At 52.5% G+C, this 24,256-nt stretch overlaps 2 protein-coding genes across 4 annotated transcripts in view; one reads left to right on the top strand and one right to left on the bottom strand.

The window, feature by feature from the left end:
• ZNF384 (zinc finger protein 384) overlaps positions 1 to 24,256 on the top strand; it is a 168,242-nt gene that overhangs the window by 89,832 nt on the left and 54,154 nt on the right. The gene's annotated exons all lie outside the window — the stretch shown is intronic.
• On the bottom strand, positions 5,730 to 16,093 carry COPS7A (COP9 signalosome subunit 7A). 3 transcript variants are annotated; one of them, XM_056106826.1, is made up of 8 exons: positions 15,959 to 16,093; positions 15,342 to 15,540; positions 11,042 to 11,117; positions 10,611 to 10,699; positions 9,182 to 9,384; positions 6,443 to 6,548; positions 6,165 to 6,316; positions 5,730 to 6,013 (listed from the first exon to the last, which is right to left on the bottom strand). In XM_056106826.1, the coding sequence occupies exons 2-8, from the start codon at positions 15,501 to 15,503 to the stop codon at positions 5,974 to 5,976; spliced, it is 828 nt and encodes a 275-aa protein (XP_055962801.1). In that variant the 5' UTR covers positions 15,504 to 15,540; positions 15,959 to 16,093; the 3' UTR covers positions 5,730 to 5,973. The 3 variants fall into 3 exon arrangements, with proteins under 3 accessions (XP_055962801.1, XP_055962802.1, XP_055962803.1); XM_056106827.1 differs by having other exon boundaries at positions 15,986 to 16,084; XM_056106828.1 differs by having other exon boundaries at positions 15,883 to 15,999.

The raw sequence follows: 24,256 nt of genomic DNA, 5'->3' as shown, positions 1-24,256 counted from the left end.
ATAATTAGTGGTGATGAACACTTTTCATTTTGTTGATGCCTGGGGATACTCAGGGCTTACTCCTGGCTCTGCACTCAAAGATCAAGCTTAGGGGTCTCTATGGGTTGCTAGGAATCCAATAACTGGGTTGGCCATATGTAAGGCAAGAGTCTTATCTGCTGTATTATCTCTCGAGTCCTGGACACTGTCTTTAATAAAGCAAAAGTTCGGAACTTCAATTTAGCACTTTTTCCTTTTAGGAGTATTTGGTTTGCATGTGTGTGTTATAGCTAAGAACTCTTTCTAACGTATAATTATTTTTGGGGGGTCACACATGGCAATGCACAGGGATTACTGCTGGCTCTTCACTCAGGACTCCTGGTGGTGCTTGGGGGACCATATGGGATGCTGAGAATCGAACCTGGGTCGGCCGCATGCAAGGCAAATGCCCTATCCGCTGTGTTATCGCTCCAGCACCCCTCTAACTCATACTTTTTATATTGTTTTGTAGTTGTATATCTTATACTTACCTTTCTTTCCATAGATGTTTTTTTGTAGCTTATGGCTTTCAAGAAATTGGTCCATCTCCTCTAAATACACTGATTATTTGTGCCTTACCTCTTTTTTCTTTCTTTTATTTTTAACAGTATGTCGTCAGTTTATTGATCATTAAAAAAAAACAATTTTGGTTTCCATACCCCCATTTTTCTGTCTTTAATTTCATTTAACTTCTGTTTCTATTTTTCTTTTGACTTTATTTTTTGTTCTTCTCTGTTACTTTCTCAAGATAGACACATAAGTTGGTTACTTGAGATCGTTCTTCTTTCCTGATATAGTCAATTTGATGCTCTACTTTTTTGTGGGGGAGGGGAATTAGGCTATATCTCGTGACGCTTAGGGGCTATTCCTGGGTCTATGCACATGAAAGACCCCTGGTTGAATCAAATCTGAGACCACCTGGTGCGAGGCAAGTGCCTTAACCCTGAAACTATTTCTTTGGAGGCTGGAGCTGTAGATAGCAAGGCAGTTAGGGCGTTTGCCTTGCAAACCCAGGGCTGACCTGGGTTCGATTCCCCATATGGTTCCCTGAGCACCACCAGGAGTAATTCCTAAGTGCAAAGCCAGAAGTAATCCCTGTGCATAGCCCGGTGTGACCCAAAAAGAAAAGGAAAAAAAAAGAAAAAGAAAATGAAACTATCTCTCTGGTCCCCATAACCTATCTAACGTTTCTACTTCAGCCCTTTCCTCCTCACCTTCTGAAGCCCTTGATGCCAACTTAAGACTTTTTGGTATTATCCACCTGACACCCCCCCCAGGTACTGGCCTTTAAAATTTTTTTAATGTTTTTTTTTTTTTTTGCCTGTTCAGGTTGCACAACTTTTATTGATCTAACTTCAAAGTTCTCTGTCCCTTCTGCTCTTAAACTCATCCAGTAAATATTTAATTTGGTGACTGTTATTTTTCAGTTCTCAAATGAACATCTATCTTCTGGTTCTTTTTTATCTTCCCTTCCTTTGTTGATATCTCTATCTCAACAAATAGAAACAACGTGTCTCTGGACAAATCTTTCCATTTCAGGGGCTTCTCTCCTCCCTTTCTTTCTCCAATCCGATTATACCAGCTGCTGCGGAGTCTTTGCTTTAAATCCAAACACCTCGGTCATCGGTCATCTTGGGGGCTGGCTCCTTCCCAGGAGGAATTCTTTGTGTGCTGTGTCATTTCAAGTCGGACCGCAGATACTTGGAAATACGGTTTGGAGACGCTGGGCCTTGTGAAAGCCCCATAGGACAAGCTTGTTGGGTGGAGCGCGTGAGATTCCAGTCATCTGCCCACTTTGTACCAGGGTCCATCACCAAGTTTCATTTCCCAAGTTTGGGCGCCCCGCCCGGTTTGGTGGCCCCCGCCCGGCCTGTGCGCCACCTAGCGGTCAGTGAGACACTTTGCAGCTGTATTCACAGGGCTTGGGTCAGCCACTCAGTAAACTCGGTTCTGAAGTCCAGTCCCCCAGGGGTTCTTCCTGGGTTCCCTTTCCCGGAGGCTTCCCTTCTCCATCCTCTGGCCAGGAGGATGGAACTTGACTCACTCTACCACGGTAGTGGTGGGGCATTTAGGAATCAGAGAAATCAGAAATCAGGGTGCCTCGATCCTTTTATTTTTAGAATTTTATTTTATTTTGATTTTTGGGTCACACCCAGCAATGCTCAGGGGTTACTCCTGGCTCTGCACTCGGAAATTACTCCTGGCGGTGCTCGGGGGACCCTATGGGATGCTGGGAATCGAACCCAGGTCAGCCACGTGCAAGGCAAATGCCCTCCACACTGTGCTATCGCTCCAGCCCCGATAAGGCACTTCTTTGTATTCTACGCACCTGCTTTAGGGTGATTTGTCCCTGTCAGAGCTGACCCCTTTCAACTCCTTTCTGGCCCTCCACATTGGAACATTCACCTAAGCACAGAATCTCTAATCTCGGGGTGGGGCAATAGCACAGTGGGTAGTGCCCTTGCCAGGCAAACCCAGGTTCAATCCCCAACGCCCCATGTGGCTCCCCCAAGCCCTGTCAGGAGTGACCCCTGAGCACAGAGCCAGGAGTAACTCCTGAGCATTGCCAGGTGTGGTCCCAGAACAAAAAAATAAACAAGAATATCTAATCTCAGGGACTGGAGTGATAGCACAGCGGGTAGGGTGTTTGCCTTGCACGCGGTAATTTGGGTTTGATTCCCAGCATCTCATATGGTCCCCCGAGCACTGCCAGGAGTAATTCCTGAGTGCAGAGCCAGGAGTAACCCCTGTGTACTGCTGGGTGTGACCCCAAAAAAGCAATATATATATATATATATATACACACACACATATATATTTGTATATAAAATCTCTCAACAGGATTTGATAAAATACTGGCCACAGAGACTGCAGAAGGTGCTTACATATGACCAATGGTTATTTTTAGCTTCAGAGACTTTTTTTTTATCTTACAGTTTTTAATCAAGTTGCATATAAGATATCGTGGTTCCTGCATCTTCTTTTTTTTTGGGGGGGGGTCACACCTGGCGATGCTCAGGAGTTACTCCTGGCTCTGCACTCAGGAATCACTCCTGGCAGTGCTCGGGGGACCATATGGGATGCCGGGAATCGAACCTGGGTCAGCCGCGTGCAAGGCAAACGCCCTACCCGCTGTGCTATCACTCCAGCCCCCCTGCATCTTCTTAAGTGTTTCTTCCTTATATTTGTCCTTTTCCTACTTGGCAAGGCTTGGCTTTACATTCAAGTGCCTTTTCACGGTCTTTGTCCCATTTTGGTCCATTGATAAGCCCCGTACTGGGGTGAATGCTCAGACGGACTGCTGTGCCACTGGCCTTCTCCCGCTGGACTCAGTACAGATGACATATTTCTTCCTGTAAACCCGGGCTACTTTGCCAATTTGCTGACCTTTGCCTCGGCCCCTCATCACCTGAACCTCATCATCTTCCAGAGGGGCATGGACTGCACCTTCTATTTCTCAGTTCTCTGGAAAGAGGGGGAAGACGTGATCTTCCTACGAATGTGGGGAGGTGCGTTGGAATGCCTTTTACGGTTCTGGTTCTGGTCAGAAGTCATAAAAGAATTGAATTTCATTTGGGCTATTACCACTTCAGCCATCGCCACAGAAGGGAAGCAAGCCAGAGGCTTTTTCTTTTTTTTTACTTTTTTTGCATTTGGGTCACACCCAGTTATGCTCAGGGTTACTCCTGGCTTTGCACTCAGGAACTACTCCTGGCGGTGCCAGGGGACCATATGGGATGCCGGGACTTGAACCTGGGTCGGCCACATGCAAGGCAAACGCCCTACCTGCTGTGCTATCGCTCCAGCCAGCCCTGCTTTTTCTTTGGAAGAGAGGCCATACCCAATGGTGGCCTAGCAGTGCTAGGATTGAACTGCATGTTTCATATATGCTGACCATGTCCCCTACCACGCGAATCTCACCCATGGACTGTGGCTTATTCTTTCATGTTTTTTCTTTTTGGCTTTGGGCTACTCCTGGCTTTGTGCTTAGGAGTGAGTCTGGCAGTGCTTGGGGGCCCCTGTGTGGTGCTGGGGATCGAACTGGGATCAGTTGTGTGCACGGTCAGCACCTCACCCCCAGGCCATTTCTCTGGGTTTTTTTTTTTTTAGGTGGGGGTTGGGGGAGCAGGGGGAGCTTCCAAAAGCTGCTCAGGTGATCAGCTGACCAAGGGGCCACTGCCAGTGATATTCGGCCTGGTGGCAACGCTCAAGCCCAGGCATGACACAGTTCACCACCGTGGTGCTCAGGGGCCCCAGAGCCACGCCCAGAGGTGCCAGGGAACGAACTGGGGTCTGCCACACGCCAGTACTTGCTCCTGGCTCTGCGCTCAAGGGTCACTCCTGGCTGGGCTCGGGGACCTTCTGTGGTACCAGGGATCAATCCCTGGTCAGTCGCTGTCAAAGCAAGCACCGTGCCAGTCGTTGCTGTCACTCTGACCGGTTTCTCTGTCCTTCACTCTGGCTCTAAGCTCAGGGGCCATCGGTGCCGCTAGGAACTCGAACCCGTGTCAGCTGCAAGCAAGGGACGTGCCTTACCTGCTGTTCGATCTCTCCGGTCCCTACTGGACTTAACAGAAGACACCCTCAGTGGTCCTAGGGAAGAGGAAACGTGGTGCGGGGGCCAAAACTCTGGTCCTCACTCACGCTAAGCCTGTGCTTCCCGCTGGCGCTGCCAGCCCGACCCAGAATCCACCTCCAGGGACCTAGGCCAGGACTTAGCACCTATGTCTCTGGTCCTCTTTTTGGGGTCACACCAAGCAGTGCACGGGACTTAACCTGGCTTTGCACTCAGAAATCACGGCGCACTCAGGGGACCATATGGGATGCCGAGAATCAAAACTGCGCCGGCTATGTGCAAGGCCAGAGGCCCGCCCACTGTACCATTTCCCTGGCTCCTGGTCCTCTTTTTATCCCCCCAAACTTGACTTTCTGTTGTTGTTGTTTTTGGGGTCATACCCAAAGGGTTACTCCTGGCTCATATACAAAGGAATTACTCCTGGCGGTGCTTGGGGGACCTCATGGGATGCTGGGAATCGAACCTGGGTCAGCCGCGTGCAAGGCAAACGCCCTCCCTGCTGTGCTATCGCTCGGGCCCCCAAACTTGACTTTTTGAGTGGACTGGAAATGAGCTTCCTTCCCACCCAGAGCCATCAAAGACAGAAGATACCCAGCTCAGGGCATGCTTGTAGATAGACTTCTCATAGATTTATTTCTGTGTCACGTTTTATATATATATATATATATATAGACTTATGTATATATACTTTGTTTTTCTTTTTTAATACAATCCTCATTCCCCTTCCTTTCCCCATCAAATTCACCAAAGGAAGTCGGGAGAAACCCTTTTGGGATTGCCATCGGGCCTTTGCAGGCTAGCCAGGGCCGAGAAAGAACCATCTCTCGGCAACGTCAAGAGACGGGGCCCTTCCCAGGGAGGGGAGGGGGCGGCGCCCCGGGACCGGAAGGGAGGCAAGAGCTGTAGCGGGAAGGACTCTGGCCCCCGAGGGTGGTAGAGCCGGTCCCAGGACTCAGGGTGGGGACCCAGGTGGCACTGGTTGGCTCTTGAGAGGCTGCCGAGACCAGCCGGGGGCATGCGGGGTGGGGGGTGGGGGGGCTGCTGGGGCGACGGGACAACCCCACCTACTCGATGGCGTGAGTATTAGGAAGGCGAAGCGGGCAGAGAACGTGGCGGGGGGGGGGGGGGGCGGGACACAATGGGGCCAAATAAGAGAGTCGCGTCCAACAGCAAGTGCCAACACAAGCATGACTTGTACTTGTCTCCCGTCTACGCTTGGGGTGGGGAGGGGAGGGAGGTGGGGGGGGAAGGTACAGGAACGCAGAATTATCAGTTGACCAGGGGCACAGGAAGGCCCTCGGCGGGCTCCTGGGGGGCGGGGGGGGGGGGCGGGCAGGTGGATGGAAGCCCAGATGCCCACGGTGGAAACCACGGTCCCTTCAGTTCGACTTGGACCAGATCTTGGCGCTCCCACGGAGCCTGGCAAGGGGGAGAAGGAGAGAGACAGAGAGATAGGGGCTGCAGGGAGCCCCTCACCCTGCGGCCCCCCTCCCTGGCACACGGGCGAAGAGGGTGCAGGCAGCCCAGCTGCTCAAGGACAAGCGGGGTTCCCCGGAAGCGAGCGGCTCACCCCTTGCCCTTGGAGGCCTTCTTGCTGGGCTGGCGCTGGCTGGTGCCCGGGGCTGGTTCCCGCAGCTCCGTCAGGTGCTGCTCCGGGTCCTGAGAGGTGGCGGCGGCGGCAGCGGCGGTCGTCACTTTAATGGTCTTTTTCAGGTTGGCGACCTATCCGGAAAGGGGGCATGGAGGTGGAGTGGGTGGTTGGGGGGGCGGGGGCGGGGGAGGGGTGCGTGATGGCCAACGGAGCTCCCGGAAGCTCGGGGTTACCGCCCGCCTCGTCTGCCGGCTCACCTCGCTCTCGATCTGCTGCTTCAGGCCCAGCTGCTGCTCCTTGTGCTGGTTGGCCCGGCTCACCTGCTCCTCGATGCCGGAGAGGACCACCTCACAGCCCACACACCTGCGCGGGCACAGACAGGCGTCCGAGGGTGTGAGGGGGGGGACCTGTCATCATGCACTCACAAACAAGTCTCTCTCTCTCTCTCTGCTTTTTTTTTTTTTATTTTGACCCGGCGATGCTCAGGTGTTACTCCTGGCTCATGCATTCAGGAATCACTCCTGGCGGTGCTTGGGGAACCATAAGGGATGCTGGGGAATCGAACCCGGGTCAGTCGCGTGCAAGGCAAACGCCCTACTCGCTATGCTATCTCTCCAGCCCCTCTATTTTTGCTTTTTGGGCCATACCCAGTGATGCTCAGGGTTTCCTCCTGGCTCTGCACTCAGGAATTACTCCTGGCGGTGCTTGGGGGACTGAACCTGGGTCGGCCGTGTGCAAGGCAAACGCCCTTCCCGCTGTGCTATCGCTCCAGACCCATGATAACAGTTCTCGACAAGAATGCGGTGCAATACTAGATTTAAAGAAATAGGTCATTCAGGGGCTGGAGCGACAGCACAGCAGGTAGGGCGTTTGCCTTACACGCACGCAGCTAACCCGGGTTCAATTCCCAGCATCCCATCCCATATGGTCCCCCAAGCACTGCCAGGAGTAATTCCTGAGTGCAGAGCCAGGAGTAACTCCTGTGCATTGCCGGGTGTGACACCCCCCCGCCAAAAAAAGAAATAGGTCATTCACCCCAGAGAGCTTCCCTTGAAAGGGACCTTCCAAGCATAATATCTTTATGAAGCTTTCAGACAATGACAGAAATTGCAAATACAACATAAAACTAAATGTAATAACCTATGTAAAAGCTGTAACAGGTCAAAAATAGCATGTAAACTTAAATGCAAATAATGGTGTCGGAAATATTTCCAAACATTATTACAAAGTTTTGATAAGTAAAGGTAAAGGTAAAGGCCCTCCCGTTGATCGTCGATTTGCTCGAGCGGGCCCAGTAACGTCTCCATTGGAGACTTTGTTGTTACTGTGTCTGGCATATCCAATACTCTTGGTAGCTTGCCGGGCTCTCCGAGAGGGGCGGAGGAATCGAACTCGGGTCGGCCATGTTGGCCGCTTGTAAGGCAAACGCCCTACCCGCTGTGCTATCGCTCCATATCGTTAAATAATCAGGAGGGGGTGGAGTGATAGCACAGCAGGTAGGGTGTTTGCCTTGCAAGCGGCCGGTCCGGGTTCAATTCCCAGCATCCCATATGGTCCCCCGAGCACCGCTGGGAGTAATTCCTGAGTGCAGAGCCAGGAGTAACCTCTGAGTATTGCCGAATGTGACCCAAAAAGCAATTAAAAAATATAAATAAAATAAAAAAAAATTTTTTAAATAATGAGTTAATATTGTTAAAAAAAAAAAAGAATGCAGCACACTGGCAGCCAAACCCTGCTCAGGACTGGCACCCCTGCCAGGCTCCCAGGACGCCAGCTGCTACCACACTTGGGAGCCAGAGGATATTTTGGCAGGAACGAGAGGCGTGAGGAGGGCTTGGGCAGGAAGGGCTGGGGTGAAGGCGCCTGCCCTGCCCGCGGCTGGCCCCCACTCGATCCTGGGCACCGCACGGTTCTCAAGCACTGCCGGGTGTGGTGCCGCTGGGGCCCCCAGGCACGGCCAGGATGGCACCAGGAGTCCACGGCAGCACCAGCTTCTCACCCAGAGACAACTCACCCCTCCCGAGGATCTCTGGGAGGGGCTGCCGGGCCCTGAGCACCCTCTCAAAGAGGAAAAAAAAAAAAGGAGGTATAAGGAAATGCTTGGAGGGGCTGGAGCAATAGTACAGCGGGGAGGGCGTCTGCCTGGCACACGTCCAATCCAGGATCCATCCCCGGCATCCGATGTGGTCCCTAAGCACCGCCTGGAGTAATTCCTGAGTGCAGAGCCAGGAGGAGCCCCTGAGCACCGTGGGTGTGCCCCCCCAAAAAAAACACCCAAAATCCCAAAAAACAACCAGAAATGCTTGGAGTACATAAAAGCAGAAAATAGAGGAAGAGACACTCAAGAGAGATACACAGGCTGTGCCAGGGAACGGGGAGTCAGACAGGAAGGGCGAGCAGGGGGCGGCAAGCGCTGGTTCCCGCCACTGTCCCACCCAACAGCCTCTCAACGCTGCCCGTCAGGAAGGCCATGAAGTTAGGGCTCCTGCCTTCTGCCTCCCAGGCCCTCCCCCGCCTTTCTCCCACCAGAAGGATCTGGAAGAATGAGGATTCCCATGATCTTGTTTCCTCTTTTTTTTTTTGTCACACCTGGTGACGCTCAGGGGTATTACTCCTGGCTCATGCACTCAGGAATTACCCCCAGCAGTGCTCAAGGGACCATATGGGATGCTGGGAATCGAACCTGGGTCGGCCGGCGTGCAAGGCAAACGCCCTACCCACTGTGCTATTTGTTCCAGCCCCCTTGTTTCCTGTTTTTGTTCTGGGCCACACCTGGCGGTGCTCAGGGTTACTCCTGGCTCTGTGGACAGGGATCACTTCTGGTGGGCTCAGGGGACCAGATGGGCGGGGCCGGGGATTGAACCAGCGTCGCCCTGCACAAGGCAAACGCCCTCCCCGTCCTCCTCACGGTCCCCTTGAATCTCGGCTCTGAACTCCAGGACACTCGCGCCCACTTCCACGCGGCCCTCCCTTTTCGGGGCGCCCCGGAGTCTCACCACTCCTGCAGGGTCCGGGCGATGGCACTGAGGTCCTGGCGCTGGATGTCCCGCCCGATGCTGTAGTCCACCTCCAGCCGCTGGTTGCGCTGGTCCAGGGAGCCGCGGAGCACGTCGGCGTACACGGCCTCGATGACCAGATCCTCCAGCTGGCGCACATTGCGCAGGGCCAGCGCCTCCAGCAGCACCGCGTAGGGGATACACTGCGCCGGAGGGAGGACAGGGCGGGGGGGGCTGGGCGAGCGGCTCCGGGGGTCGCTTCCCTCCCCGGCCTCGGTCTGCCCTCCACTCCTGCTCCCATCATCTCCTCTCAGGGTTGGCTCCGAGGCAGAACGAGCGCGAGCAGCCCCGCCTCGAAAACGGAACAGCTTGGGGCCGAAGAGCCGGTCCTGCTGGCACACGGCCGACCAGGTTCAAGCCCAGGCACCCCTTATGGTCACCTGACCACTGGGTCGGCCAATCAGAATAAGACTCAGGGACGCCTGGATCAGCCCATCAGATAAGGCTCAGGCTAATGATGCGAGAGCTGGCCAAGAGACATGGGGGTCGCCAGGCAGGCAGGAGGGCAGGGGACACCGGAAAACAGCGCAGCAGAGCCATGAGCAGGTACAGCCGGGAGGGTGCGGCCTTGCACGAGGCCGATCTAGTTCAGCCCCTGGCATCCCAGCACTGCCAAATGAGTCCTGAGCACAGAGCCAGGAGTAAGCCCCAAGCATCGTTGAGTGTGACCCCAAAATCAAATCCAAACCCAAAGGAATGAAACCCCGAGCCAGAGGGGAAGCAGACACAGCCACTCCACTCCCCGGGGGCCCTTCTCAAGCTGGAGAACCCGGCCCTCCCCACAAGAGACCCCTGGACTTGGTCTCATCTGCGGGAGGCCAACCCTCACCCCAACATCCACAGCACACAGCCAAGCTGCTATATTGTCCTGGGGTCGCACCCCATGGTCCTCGGGACTCTCCTGGCAGTGCTGGGCAGGAGGGGCCCCCATGCGGTGCGGGGGATCCAACCAGGGTACCCGAACTCCTGGACTTTCGATTTGCACCCCAGCTGCTATCTGACCCCAAGCCCCAAAGCTGTTGTGCAGAATTGCAAATGACTGAAGGAAAAAGACCAGGGTAGGGGTTAGAGCAATAGTACAGCATGTAGGGCGTTTGTCTTGCACGCGGTCGACCTGGATTCGATTCCCAGTTTCCCATATGGTCCCCTGAGCACCGCCAGGAGTAACTCCTGAGTGCATGAGCCAGGACGAACCCGTGCATCGCCAGATGTAACCCAAAAAGCAAAAAAAAAAAAAAAACCAAAAAAACCAGGGTAGTCTCTGGGAGTATCAGACACCAGCCCAGGAGGGATTGGTGGGGAGGCAGGAAGTTCGGGGACTGGGGGCCCCGGGCAAAGGTGGTCCCGGTCCTGGCCACATGTCACTCACCTTGACTTTGGCGGCGAGAGTGACGACCGACAGGTGTCGAAGCTTATTCTTCTGAGCTTCCGTGAGCGGGGGGAGGTTCCGGGCCTCGGCTAGGAAGGAAGGACAGAGGGACCCCTGATTCCTCCCCTGCTCACGGGCATGTGTGTTGTTAATTTTCATGCCAAATCCTGTCTTGATTTGTTCCGGGGGGTGGGGGGAGGGTCCACCCAGCTGTGCTCAAGGATTCACTCCTGGTGGTGCTCAGGGGCGCTGGGGACAGGCACGTGGGTGGGTCGCATGCCAGGCAAGTGCCCTGCCTGCTGGACTCTCTCTCCAGTGCCAGCTCTACTTGTATGGAGGATCTAGGTGGGGTTGCACCCTGGAATGTCGCCAAGGCCCCGAAAAGTACCCTTCTCCCACTGCCCTGCTTGGGGCTGCTGCCCCTCCGTTACCGAGGTAGTCTGAGTATGTCCCGTATGCAAACACTGTGAGGAGCCGGAATGTGGAGGCGAAATCACTCTCGGCCAGCTGCAAAGACGAAGGGAGAGGAGAGGTGGTGATGTGCCCAGAGTGGGCAGGCCCTGCTGCCCCCTCCCGGCTATGCACAGGGGTTACTCCTGGCTCTGCACTCAGGAATTACTTCTGGTGGTGCTTGGGGGACCATATGGGATGCTGGGAATCGAACCCCGGCTGGCCGCGTGCAAGGCCAACGCCCTCCCCGCTGTGCTATTGCTCCAGCCTCCCTTGTCTGAACCTTCTTGCCTCGCCTTTCCTCTCCAGCATCGCCTCTCCCACGGGACAGCACCCTGCTCCTGCTCTCCCTCCAGGAGGACAGAGTCCTCCCTCCAGGCCCTTTGTCGATGACAGTTTTCAGATTTTGGTGGGGGGGGGCACACCTGGCAGTGCTCAGGGATCACTGCTGATGGCACTCTGGGGACCTCAGACAGTGCCAGGGATCCACCCTGGGCAGGCTGCGCACAAGGCAAGTGCCTTCAGCCCCGGGCTGTGTCTCCACAAAGACCGGTTGAAATTTCCTGCTGATGGGTGAGGGTGACGGAGGCACTCGCCATTGGTGGTTCTCAAACACTAGCTCACGGGTCAAAACCCATTGGTGTCTGTCCTCTCCCCAGTACACGAAGCTCTCTTCTCCCATCTTGGACCCAAAATTCATTTTGGGGGGCTGGAGCAATAGCATAGTGGGTAGGGTGTTTGCCTTGCACGTGACCGACCCGGGTTCGATTCCCAGCATCCCATAGGGTCCCCTGAGCACTACCAGGAGTTATTCCTGAGTGCAGAGCCAGGAGGAACCCCTGTGCATCGCCGGGTATGACCCAAAAAGCAAAAATCAAAATTCGTTTTTGTTTTGGGGTCACACCATATGATACTTAGGGCTCACTCCTGGCTTTGGGAGTTACTCGGGAATTATTCCTGGTGGTGCTCGGGGGGATCATGTGGGATGCCCGGTATCCAACCTGGGTCAGCTGTGTGCAAGGCAAATGCCCTCCCTGCTGGACTGTCACTCTGACCCCTCCCACCCCAAATCCAGGGCCCAAATGCAGCAGCCACAGCAGTTACTGAGGTCGGGGCTCAGACTGTGGCCAAGTCCCGCTGGTCTGCAATACTTGTCACCTCACCAGAGACCAGCATCAGCATCCCTGGGCCCCGTCACCAATCCCTCTGGCACTTCCTCAAGACAGTGCCACCTAAAAAAATCTTTCTCCTTGACAGATGAGAGATGCAGGTGCACTCTCAGAGCCGACCGTTCCTCTGATCGCTGCAGCCAAGTGCCTGGTGCTTTCTCTGCGGTTCTCGAAGGAGCGGCGGCGGGTTCCCCCAACCGCCAAAGGCTCGGTCTCTACTTGGAGGGCTTCTCCTTAACTCTGCTGCAGAGCGGGAAGGCTCGCTACCACTCTGTCCATCACAGAGTGATTCCAAAGACTCGATCACCCTGAAAACTGGAGTTTGTCCACATTACACTGCCACAGCATGGCAAGTCGGTGGCAAAAGTGTGGGTGTTGGGGCTGGAGCAATAGCACAGCGGGGAGGGCGTTTGCCTTGCACGCGGCCAACCCGGGTTCGATTCCCAGCATCCCATATAGTTCCCTGAGTACCGCCAGGGGTAATTCCTGAGTGCAGAGCCAGGAGGAACCCCTGTGCATTGCCAGATGTAACCCAAAAAGCAAAAAAAACAAAAAGTGTGGGTGTTATGGGCCACCCCAGCCTGTGGTTTTTTTTTTGCTTTTGTGCCACACCCAGCGATGCTCAGGGCTGACTCCTAGTTCTGTGCTCAGGCTCCTGGCGGTGCTTGGGGAAGCCTATGAGATGCCGGGACTAGAACCTGGGTCAGCTGCGTGGAAGGCAAGCTCCCTCCCTGCTGGACTATTGCTCTGACCCCATCTACCAGCTATTCTGGGATCAGGGATTTAAACTTCTCTCTCCTCTCTCCCCAAACCCCCCTCCTCTCTCTCTCTCTCTCTCTCTCTCTCTGGTCATACCGGGCAGTACCCAGGGCTACTCCCTGCCATGTTCTGGGGTTGCTCCTGACAGTGCCTGAGGGATGACATGGTACTGGGGATTGAACCCGGGGCCTCCCGCGTGCAAACCATGTGTTCAGCTCTTTGAGCAACTCCCTGACCTGTGATTTAAACTGAACACTCGGGCCGAGGATGGGCTCTTGGATGTATGAGACCCTGGGTCCCGCTTCGGCACCTCCAGGCTTCCCTACGCAAGGCTGGGGGTTTCCCCAGACAGAAATTACACACACACCCCTCATCTGCTGTTCTGGGGCGCTCCTTGCATCCTGCTCCAGCATCCTGCCGTGTGCCTTTGGGAATGACAACTCTCTCCTTATCTAACTTATCTGAGTCGTGCGAAGTGGGGAGAACAGGATGTGTGGATCTCACACTGGCTGCTGACAACTCACCTGATCATTCTTTTTGGGGGGGTTTTGTTTTGGGGCCACATCAAAAGGTGCTCAGGGCTTATTCCTGCCTCTTGTGCTCAGAGATCTCTCCTGGCAGGGCTTGGGGGACCATAGAAGGTGCCGAGGATCAAACTCGAGTCAGCCACATGCAAGGCTAGCATCTTTCCCGCTGGACTAGCTCTCTGGCCCCGGACTTCCCACTTCACCAGGACCTCACCTGATTATTCTACAACAGCAGGGAGAGGCAGGAACCGTTTCTACTTCCCTCTCACCCAGGGCTGGGGACCGAACTACTGAACTACTCAGGTCTCGAAATATAAGGCAGGCACTTTGGCATTGCGCCAGATCCTTGCTCCCAGAATTTCCTTTCTTCTTCTTCTTTTTCTGTTCTTTTGGAACCGCACCTGGCAGTGTTCAGGAGCTACTTGGGGCTTGTGCTTGGGGGTCACTCCTGCCAGTGTGTAGCCAACCTCAGTGCCAGGGAAAAAACCGGGCCATGAGCTCAGCCCAGTGAGCCATCTCTCTGGTTCTCATCTCCATTTTCCTTAGATGGAAAAGAAAAAAGGAGGGGGGGGGGGCAGGAGAGATAATACAGCAGGTAGGGCATTTGCCTTGCACACTGCCGACCCAGGGTTTATTATTTTTTTAATTTTTTTTGCTTTTTGGGTCACACCCGGCGATGCACAGGGATTATTCCTGGCTCATGCACTCAGGAATTACTCCTGGTGGTGCTCGGGGGACCATCTGGGATGCTGGGAATCGAACTCAGGTCGGCTGCGTGCAAGGCAAACACCCTACCCACTCTGCTATCGCTCCAGCCCCCTGACCCGGGGTTCAATCCCTGGCATTCCAAATAGTTTCCTGAGCGCTTCCAATAGTGATCCCTGAGTGTAGAGCCAGGAGTTACCCCTGAGCATCGCTGGGTATGTCTCCCAAACAACAACAACAAAAATTTAGAAAAGGAAAAACATTAAAAAGCGCAGGGTTGGTTTTGATTTTTGCAGATCTTAGTGTCTAGTTTAAGAGGCGAACGCCAGATGATTCTTCTAGCTGCTTCCATACTTGGTATTTTATTTTTGGTTTTGGTGGAAAACAGATTTCAGAGAGGTTTCTGGGAAAAGGGGTCAGTGTTTAGTCTTACAGCCTTTCAGAGAAAATTCAGGCGGTAAAATACAAGTGACTGGAATCCTAACAACTATAACAAGCCTTTAGATTGGTGGGGCAGGGCTGGAGTCAGGGGCCTCTTCTACATCAAAATGAATAGTCCCTGGAGCTGGAGCGATAGCACAGCGGGTAGGGCATTTGCCTTGCACGCAGCCAACATGGCCAACACAGGTTCGATTCCCAGCATCCCACATGGTCCCCCAAGCACCGCCAGGAGCAATTCCTGAGTGCATGAGCCAGGAGTAACCCCTGAGCATCGCTGGATGTGACCCCAAAAGAAAAAAAAAAATAGTCCTGGGGCTGGAGCAACAGCCCAGCGGGTAGGGCATTTGCCTTGCATCGGCCAACCGGGGTTTGATCCCCAGCATCCCAATGGTCCCCTGAGCACCGCCAGGGGTCATTCCTGAGTGCAGAGCCAGGAGTAACCCCTATGCATCGCCGGGTGTGACCCAAAAAGCAAATAAAAAAAAGAATAGTCCTGGGTTCGACATATCTCTCACCACCAGAGAGAGCCTAAGAGGTCTGTTTGCTTCCAATGAGGCTGCCGATGAGCCACGGCTTTTGTTGCTGTTTAACTAACCGGTTATGGGGTTGCCAAAAACGAGCCCTGCCCCTTCCATCCTCCAACCCAAACGTCTGCCCCAAGCTGCCCTCGGGGCACCCACCTCTCTGACATTAGGCATATCCAGCAGTTCCCCAAACACGTAGACGCCAGGGGCCTCCAGCACCTGGTGGATGAGTGTGGCCAGCGCCGCCCCCTTGGCGGACTTGGCCAGGAGCAGAAACTGCTCCTGGTTCTGCCCTGCCACCTTCACCTCGGCACTCATGGCTGGGTGGGGGGACCTGGGCTCCCGATGTCTGGAGCTGCAAGGAAAGAGGGCGGGAAGCTGGAGGCCCCTGGACGCGGGCGGGGGGGTGGGGCGGGCAGTCCCGGGGCTGGGCTGCAGGGACACGGGGCTGGGGGTGACCTGGCCACGCTGGGGGGAGGAGGGCTGCGACTGGGGGGCTGCCACGCCCACCCTCTCCCCCCAGCCGGGGGCCTGGCCCCGAATCCCACCAGATGCAGCCCATTGAACCCCCGGGCACTGAATGAGGCGAGGGGTGGGGGGCGGGTCACATGATGTCCACCCCAACGACGACGCTCCCTCCAGCCTCCACTGGCGCCCCAAGGCCGCCCCCCGGCCACGTGACCGCCCCCGCACGCACCTCCACGTGGCTCCGCCCCCCTCCCTTAAAGAGGCCGCCCCGGGACCGTGGGCTCCCGCCGACTGCCCCGTCGTACCCTGGGTCAGACTCTGCGGGCCGCTACCTGGAAGCTTCCTCTTCCAGCGCGCCAGGCGGGGCCGCAGCTCCGTCACCTCCGGCAGCTGTTCCGAGCCTTTCCTGCCACCTCCCAACCGGGCCGCTCTGGCCCCTCAACTCTATGACTGACTTCCGGCCGCACTTCCGCGCTCACCAGGCCGATTTTGGGGGAGGGGGCGGGACATCATCCCGCCCTCCCATTGGAGGAGGAGCCCGTTCGTTATAACGCGCCTTGTAGTTTCTGATTGGCTCTTGCGGCAAAACTGGCCGGGTGCCCTGTTTCTATTTGGTTTCAATAAAACTTTATTGTTTGAAGAGGTCTCGCACAGGATGCAAGGGAGCCGCGTGGTTTCTGTGCCCTTGGGTTCTGCGTGGACTCCGAGCGGAGATCAGGAGATCCGAACTGCTCAAAGTGCCTTAAAAGAGATGAAAGCTAAAATGGAGAGAGAGGAAGAAGGTTAAAAAAGTGCGCCCCCATATATATATGTATATATATGGGAATGACCCCAAAACACCACCTATCTACATATATATAAACACATATACGTATGTATGTATACACACACATATATATGTGTATATACATATATACATACAGCACACACACACATATATCTATGTTTAGCAACGGATAGCACCTGGATAGCTAAACCGCTTTTTTTTTCTTTTGTGGAACCCCGGGTGCACCTCACATTTTTGTTAGACTTTTTCTCCACTAAGCCAGCTTTTCGCCACTGAGCCAGTTTTCTTGTTTTTGAGGAGGAAGCAAATAGAAGAATGGTGACGAAAGGATACCTTTGCCCACGTTTCGAACAGGCTAATGCCAGAGAGCAGGAGCTACCAACAGGCAGCTGAGTCTGGGTGACATGATATAACCTTGGAGTGTAGTATTTGGGATGTCCTGGAAATGGTCACAGTCTTGCTTGGTAACCTTGGCAATCTGGGAATGTTCTTCCAGTGTGCTCATGTACTTAAGGTTGTCCAGATCCTGCTTTGCAAAAGAACATACTTGGGAATTTTTGCTTCTGTACTGGCCTGCCAGCCTCCTGCAAACAACCCATCCCCCAGGAAATACTCTATAAAAATGGAGTTCTCGCCTTTGTTCCGGACTCAGTCATTGGAGAAGAGGGGTTCCAACAGCATAACTGAAACTTAGTTTTCCCATTTCGCAGAGTGTGCCATTTGGTTTTTTACTGACTCTTGGCCAGAATTTCCAAAACAAGAAAAATAAAGCAAATAATAGTAGCTCACATATATTGAGTATTTACCCTTGGCCAGACAGCTTTAAATTTTTTAAAAAATATTTTTATTTTTGGGCCACAGTCAGCTGTAGGCAGGGCTTACTCCTGTTAATGCACTCTTGTTGGTGCTTAGGGGACAGTTTGGGTTACTGGGGATTGAACCTGGGTTGGCATCATGCAAGGCAAGCAAAGCCCCCTGCCCATTGTAGAACTATTACTTTAACCCCCAACTTGAATTCTTACACCTTCCACAGTCCCGAGGATAACTCCAAAACATCATCTTTCATAATTACAAGTGTTTTGCCATGCATTACCGCTTAACTTCCCAGGCAGGGGAAAAAGAAATTCTACTTGAAGTCATGTTATTCTAATTTTACAGATGAAGAAGTTGAGGCTCATAAAAGTCCAGGATTTGCTTGAAACCCAGGTCTTTTATTTTTATTTTTATTTTTTTGCTTTTTGGGTCACACCTGGTGATGCACAGGGGTTACTTCTGGCTCTGCACTCAGGAGCTACTCCTGGCGGTGCTCAGGGGACCGTATGGGATGCTGGAAATTGAACCCGGGTCATCGGCCGCGTGCAAGGCAAACGCCCTACCCGCTGTGCTATCTCTCCAGCCCGAAACCCAGGTCTTTTGAAACAGAAGATACATTCCATTTGGCCACGGGACTTTTGTAAATAAATAACAACCTTTTTTTTTTTTTTTTTTTAGTATTTCATTCCTCTGATCAGGCTTGCAGAGGCTACTTGTGGAATTACACAGAACTGAATTTGTAATTAATGTGTGTTAGAAAAACAATTTCTAAACGAAAAGTTCTATCCTAGAGTTGAAATGATCTCTGCTAAGCACTGAAATAAGAGCTTTAATTTAATTCATTTGAAGCTTATCACAGTCCCTTGCTGCTATTTTCAGAGAGAAAATAACTAAAGCCCAGGGAAGTTCGGTAATTTTAAATAATGGAAAGGAGAAAGTGCCGTTAGAGCACAAATGAAGAGAGAACCATAGGACTTGCATACTATGGGCCACATGGTTTGGCTTATGGTTGAAAATAGAAAGGAAAGAGCTCTAGGAATGATAATTCAGTGGGTAGGGCATTTGCTTTGCACATAGCCGATTCCCAGCATCCCCGATGGTCCTCCAAGTACCACCAGGAGTGATCTCAGGGTGAAGAGCCAGGAGTAAGCCCTGAATACCGCTGGGTGTACCCATTACCACCACCCTTAAAAGAAAAATGAAAAGAAAGGTTCTGGAATGTGAAGCGAGAGAGGTTTGGAGCCCAAGGATAGTTCAAAGATCTAGAGCAGATGATTTCCCTGCTGGAGCCCTTGGTTCAACTCCTAGCAGTGCATGATCCCCTAATACAAAACTGGGAGCAGGCTTTGAGCACTGTTGGGTGTGGCCCCCAAATCAAGTTAAAATAACAAAAACAACTAAATAAGAATTAAAAGATGGCAGAGATGTCTCTAGACCCTCACAGCAGGCTGAGTGTCATATTCAGGGCACCCCAGAGCGGGCCAGGTGAGCTCTTTACCCATCCAAACAGAGCCTCAGCAACCGAAAACCTCCATTGGGTAATCGTCGCCATGCTCACAGCCGGACTCTGTATGTTTGGAATGAGCCTCATCCAGGAACAAATCTGTGGAAAATCTCAGGTATATGGGTTTTGTGACTGAAATATCGAGGCTTTCATGGAGTCCGAAATGGGTGACCTCCCCCCATGTCCCCGTTCTTCCGGGAGCCTGGCAGTTATGCCCATGAACTGCCTCTGGTGCCATGTAAGTTCTTTAACCGGCCACGATCTATAGATTCATAAATAAATCTCAGAAGAGACCAACAAGCTGCAGAGATACTTCTGAGCCCCAAAGTCACCAGCTAAAAATTTCACTCTAGCTCTATCACCCCATTCAAAATTTTAGAATTCCTGGAGTGTATGGCCGCAAATGCTCTCATGCTCCACACCACTGATATACCACTGATATAACAGCAGTAACACTCCACATTGGATGGGATGTGAAATAGAAGACAACCAACCTTGATGAGGAAAATATTAGCACACAAGACTCAACCTGTAAGGACCTGCCAGTAATCTCTTATCTAAGGGCTTAATGGCTCCAGGGTGAGACACGACAATCCTCATACACTTTCTTCTAAGGAAATCTTTTTTGATCATTTTTAGGGAATTATTCATAACAAGCAATACAAAATAAATTATTTAGGGCCTGAAATTGGGTCAGGCTTGGGTGGTGGCTGGGAAAATTGGAAATAAAGATGGTGGGAAGGTGCAATAGTGTTGGAATATTGAATGTAATAAATCATCATGAACAACTTTATAAAAATAAAATATTTTTTAATTTAAAAGAAATAAGAAAGGAGTCAGCATTGGTTCTCTCTCTCTCTCTCTCTCTCTCTCTCTCTCTCTCTCTTTTTATTTTTTTCTTTTTGGGTCACACCCGGCGATGCTCAGGGGTTACTCCTGGCTCATGCACTCAGGAATTACCCCTGGTGGTGCTCAGGGGACCATATGGGACGCTGGGAATCGAACCCGGGTCAACCGTGTGCAAGGCAAACACCCTACCGGCTGTGCTATTGCTCCAGCCCCAGCATTGGTTCTCTCTTATTTTATTTTATTTTTTGCTTCTTGGGTCATACCCAGCGATACACAGGGGTTACTCCTGGCTATGCACTCAGGAATGACTCCTGGCAATACTCAGGGGACCATATGGGATGCCAGAATTACTCCTGGCGGTGTTCAGGGGACTGACCTTATGGGATGCTGGGGATCGAACCTGGGTCGGCCACGTGCAAGGCAAACGCCCTACCCACTGTGCTCCAGTCCCTCTCTCTGATTTTAAAGCCCTTGTAGCCTTACGATAAAATTGAGAGAAAGGCACAGAGAGTTCTACTGTCTCTCCCGCAGGCATAGCCTCCCCCAGGGTCGACTGCACTTATCAGATTGGTAGTTCTTCTTTGTGGTTTTTGTTTTGGGGGCCATGCCCAGTGGTGCTCAGGATTTACTTCCAGCTCTGTACACAGGGATCACTCCTGGTGGGGCTTGGGGGGCCATATGGGATGCGGGGGAGGGAACCTGGGATGGTTGTGCACAAGGCAAGCACCCTACCCGCTGTTCCACCGCTCCAGCCCCAGTTATTTATTTTTACCAAGAGTAAACCTATATTGCTACATCACAATCACCCGAAGCCCATAATTTACCTAAGTGTTCCCCCTGGTGTTATTATACCTTCAGTGGATTTCGAAAATATATAATAGCATGCAGCCATCGTTGGCTCAGGCAGTGTATTTGCGCTTCCCTAAAAATGCTCTGTGCTCTAAGCAGTTATCTCCCCCTCTCTAATCACCCCAGAACCCCGCATCTACTGATCTCTTTATTGCATCCCTCGTTCTGCTTTTTCCAGAATGTGATGGAATTTTTTTTTTGTTTGTTTTTTGGGTCACACCTGGTAATGCTCAGGGCTTACTCCTGGCTCTGCACTTAGGAATTACTCTTGGTGGTGCTCAGGGGACCATATGGGATGCTGGGGATTGAACCCAGGTGGGTGGTCTGTGAGGCAAACACCCTCCCCACTGTACTATCACTCCGGTCTGGTAATTTTTATTTTGTTTTGAGGACACTTATTGTCTCATTCCTACTTTGGACAAACTTGCAGGCTATCGAATGTAGCCTGCCCACAAGGCAGAGTCTGGCAAACTCCCCGTGGCATACCCAATATGCCAAATACCAGTAACAATGATGGGTCTCATTCTCCTAAAGAGCCTTGAATATAATCTCAGGGCTAGGATGAAAGAGACGTTACTGGGGCCTGCTCGAGGCAATCGACGAATTTGAGGACACATACCCAGAGATGTTCAGGACTTACTCCTGGGTTTGGAGCTCAGGAATCACTCCTGGCAGTGCTTGGGGGACCATCTGGGGTGCCAGACATCGAACCCAGGTTGGCCACAGGCAGGGCAAGCACCTTACACATTGTACTGTCACTCTGGCCCCAGAATGTCATGAACTCAGGCTTGAAACCAGACCTTCTCAGGTGTCTGATCATTGAGGTTCTACCCTAACCCAAGTTTGTCTTCTTTTATTTTTTAGGTTTCTCCAGGTCTTTTTTTTTTTTTTTTTGCTTTTTGGGTCACACCTGGTGATGCACAGGGGTTACTCCTGGCTCTGCACTCAGGAGTTACTCCTGGCGGTGCTCAGGGGACCATATGGGATGCTGGGAATCGAACCTAGGTCGGCCGCGTGCAAGGCAAACGCCCTACCCGCTGTGCTATCTCTCCAGCCCCTCTCCAGGTCTTTTTGAGGCTGGAAGAACTCATTTCTTTTTTGGAGCAGAGAAGTATTTTATTATTTGACGTAGCAGTTTATTTATCCACTCACCTACTGAAGAACATCATGTTTCTTTACAGATTTTGACATTTATGAATAGCACAGCTGCTGTAAATAATTCCGTGCTGCCATGCTAGGGGAAAAGGCAGCTCAGATAGAGAAGGGAGCACCAAATAAAGGGTGTTGGGAGGATCCTCCCAGAATGGGAGAAGCATGCTGAAAGTTGACTGTAGACCACTCAATGCCTCTTTTGCAAACCACAGCACCCAAAAGGAGAGAGAGAACAAAAGGGAATGCCCTGCCACAGAGGCAGGGTGGGATGGGGGAATGGGTGGGGTGGGGTGGGAGGGATACTGGGATCATTGGTGGTGGGGAATGGGCACTGGTGGAGGGATGGGTACTCGATCATTGTATAACTGAAACCCAAGCACAAAAACTCTACAACTGTACCACATGGTGTTTCACTAATCACTTGATCACTTGATCCCCCATTATTCATCGATTTACTTGAGCCAGGGCCAGGGCCCCAGCAGCCGAAGACCTCCAGGACCAGCCACCACCATGTTGAGACCACTCTCCGCACACCTGAAGGTACCGGCAGAGGGACAAAGCCACGTGGGTTCCGGGGCCGAGATCTCCAAGCCTACTCCAAGCCTACATCAGCGGCCAAGACTAGGAGACTATAAAAATCAGCTCTCGGAACTGCGCGGCCGCATTTGCGGCCGCACGACATCTTATTATGACACCTCATTCCTACTTTGACAAACTGGCAGGCTACCAAATGTAGCCTGCCCACACGGCAGAGTCTGGCAAACTCCCTGTGGCGTACCCAATATGCCAAATACCAGTAACAATGATGGGTCTCATTCTCCTAAAGAACCTTGAATATAATCTCAGGGCTAGGATGAAGGAGACGTTACTGGGGCCTGCTCGAGGCAATCGACGAATAACAGGATGATCTGTGATCTGTGATCTTACTTGAGCAGGTGCCAGTAACGTCTCCATTCATTCCTGTTGCGTGCTAGCGTAGCCCAATGGCTTCTGTTCGTTCTAGGAACATGCAGAGCCTCAAACCGATCATTCAGGGTTTTGACGAAGAAGTCTCACCATCTTGTAGGTTGGCGTCCACGCGATCTTTTGATGTCCCGTGGAATCCAGTCAGTAATGGCTCTAGTCCAGCGGTTGTCTATAAACCTCATTACGTGTCCAGCCCATCTGATTTTTGATGTCTTGGCAAATGAGACAGCGTCCCTGATTCTTGAGCGTTGACGGAGATCAGAACTCCGGATTCTATCTCTCATTTGAGTGAATCGTGATATTCCTGGCATAGCTCTTTCGATTCCTCTTTGAGAGACCCGAATAGCGTTCTCATCCTGTTTGCGTAGGGCCCAGTTCTCTGAGGTGTATGTTAATGCAGGAAGAACAGTGGAATCGAAGAGATGAGCTTGGGCTGCCCCTCTGGTGCTTGGGGGTCCTACAGTGCTCCAGAGCTGACAGGACAACACCTGGTGGTGCTGGGGGCCCATGTGGAACAGGGAATTGAACTCACACGTGCCTGGCGTGAGCCCCATCCCCTGGGAGCTATATTCTCACTTTGAGTTAGGACTTTTTGGTGTTTTTTTTGGGGGGGGCATACCCAGAAATGCTCAGGGGCCAAGTGCTCACCTGGCAATATTCGGGGGACAGTATGGTGCTGGAGACTGAACCTGGACACCCACATGCAAAAGCGTGTCCTTCAGTTCTGTGCATGACCTCCCCGGGCCTCCAGTTGGTTTTGGTCAAGAGTGAACAGTCTCTGTTCTTTTTTGTGTGTGCAGGCACGCACGTGTATGTGTGTGTGTGTATATGTGTGTGTGTGCGCGCATGTACACACACACGTGTGTGTGTTGGGGAGAGGGTCATGCCTGGTAGTGCCCAGGGCCTACTGCTTGGTCTGTGTTCAGAAATCAGTGATGGAGGGCCGGAAGACCATATGTGGTTATGGGGATCGAACCCAGGTCAGCTGTGTGCAAGGCAAACTCCCTTCCAGCTGTTCTATTGCTCTGACCCCTCTGTTAATGTTTTTTGGGGGTCACACCTGGTGATACTCAGGGGTTACTCCTGGCTCTGCACTCAGGAATCACTCCTGGCGGTGCTTGGGAGACCCTATGGGATGCTGGGAATCGAACCTGGTCAGCCATGTGCAAGGCAAACGCCCTACTGCTGGGCTATCGCTCCAGCCCCCATAAAATACATTTTTTTTTTTTTTTTTGCTTTTTGGGTCATACCCGGAAATGCACAGGAGTTATTCCTGGCTCTTCACTCAGGAATTATGCCTGGCGGTGCTCAGGGGACCATATAGGATGCTGGGAATTGAACCCGGGTCGGCCACGTGCAAGGCAAACGCCCTACCTGCTGTGCTATCGCTTCAGCCCCACCTCTGTTCTTTTTTGAAAATCATTTCTGCTCTTTCCTTCTCTTTGACGTCATTGTTGTTGAGATGTGCATGGGTCGCACACTTGATCGTGTTGCTCTCTGGTAGTTGACTCTTGGGGTGCTACAGGGTCCGCACCCTTGTGGTACTGGTTATGTGCCGGTAGAACCTCTGGGGATCACACTTGGAGAGTGGTGTAGGCGGGATGCAGTGTACATACATGTGAGGCAGCTACCAAGCCACATGTTCAGGCCCATGGAGATATATTTAGGAATGTTTTTTTCTGT

The sequence above is a fragment of the Sorex fumeus genome, unplaced genomic scaffold, assembly GCF_029834395.1.
Source record: "Sorex fumeus unplaced genomic scaffold, SorFum_2.1 ptg000148l, whole genome shotgun sequence".
Classification (NCBI taxonomy): domain Eukaryota; kingdom Metazoa; phylum Chordata; class Mammalia; order Eulipotyphla; family Soricidae; genus Sorex; species Sorex fumeus.
Note: the sequence above shows the minus strand (reverse complement) of the source record. Positions and strands in the feature narration are given on the sequence as shown.

Excerpts from the sequence above, each read along its gene's own strand:
- COPS7A (XM_056106826.1), bottom strand. The coding sequence starts at position 15,503 with ATGAGTGCCGAGGTGAAGGTGGCAGGGCAGAACCAGGAGCAGTTTCTG. Across the intron at positions 6,549-9,181 it reads GCCCGGACCCTGCAGGAGTG|GTGTGTGGGCTGTGAGGTGG; the intron begins GTGAGACTCCGG and ends GTGCCCGCGCAG. Across the intron at positions 6,317-6,442 it reads AGCAGCAGATCGAGAGCGAG|GTCGCCAACCTGAAAAAGAC; the intron begins GTGAGCCGGCAG and ends CTTTCCGGATAG.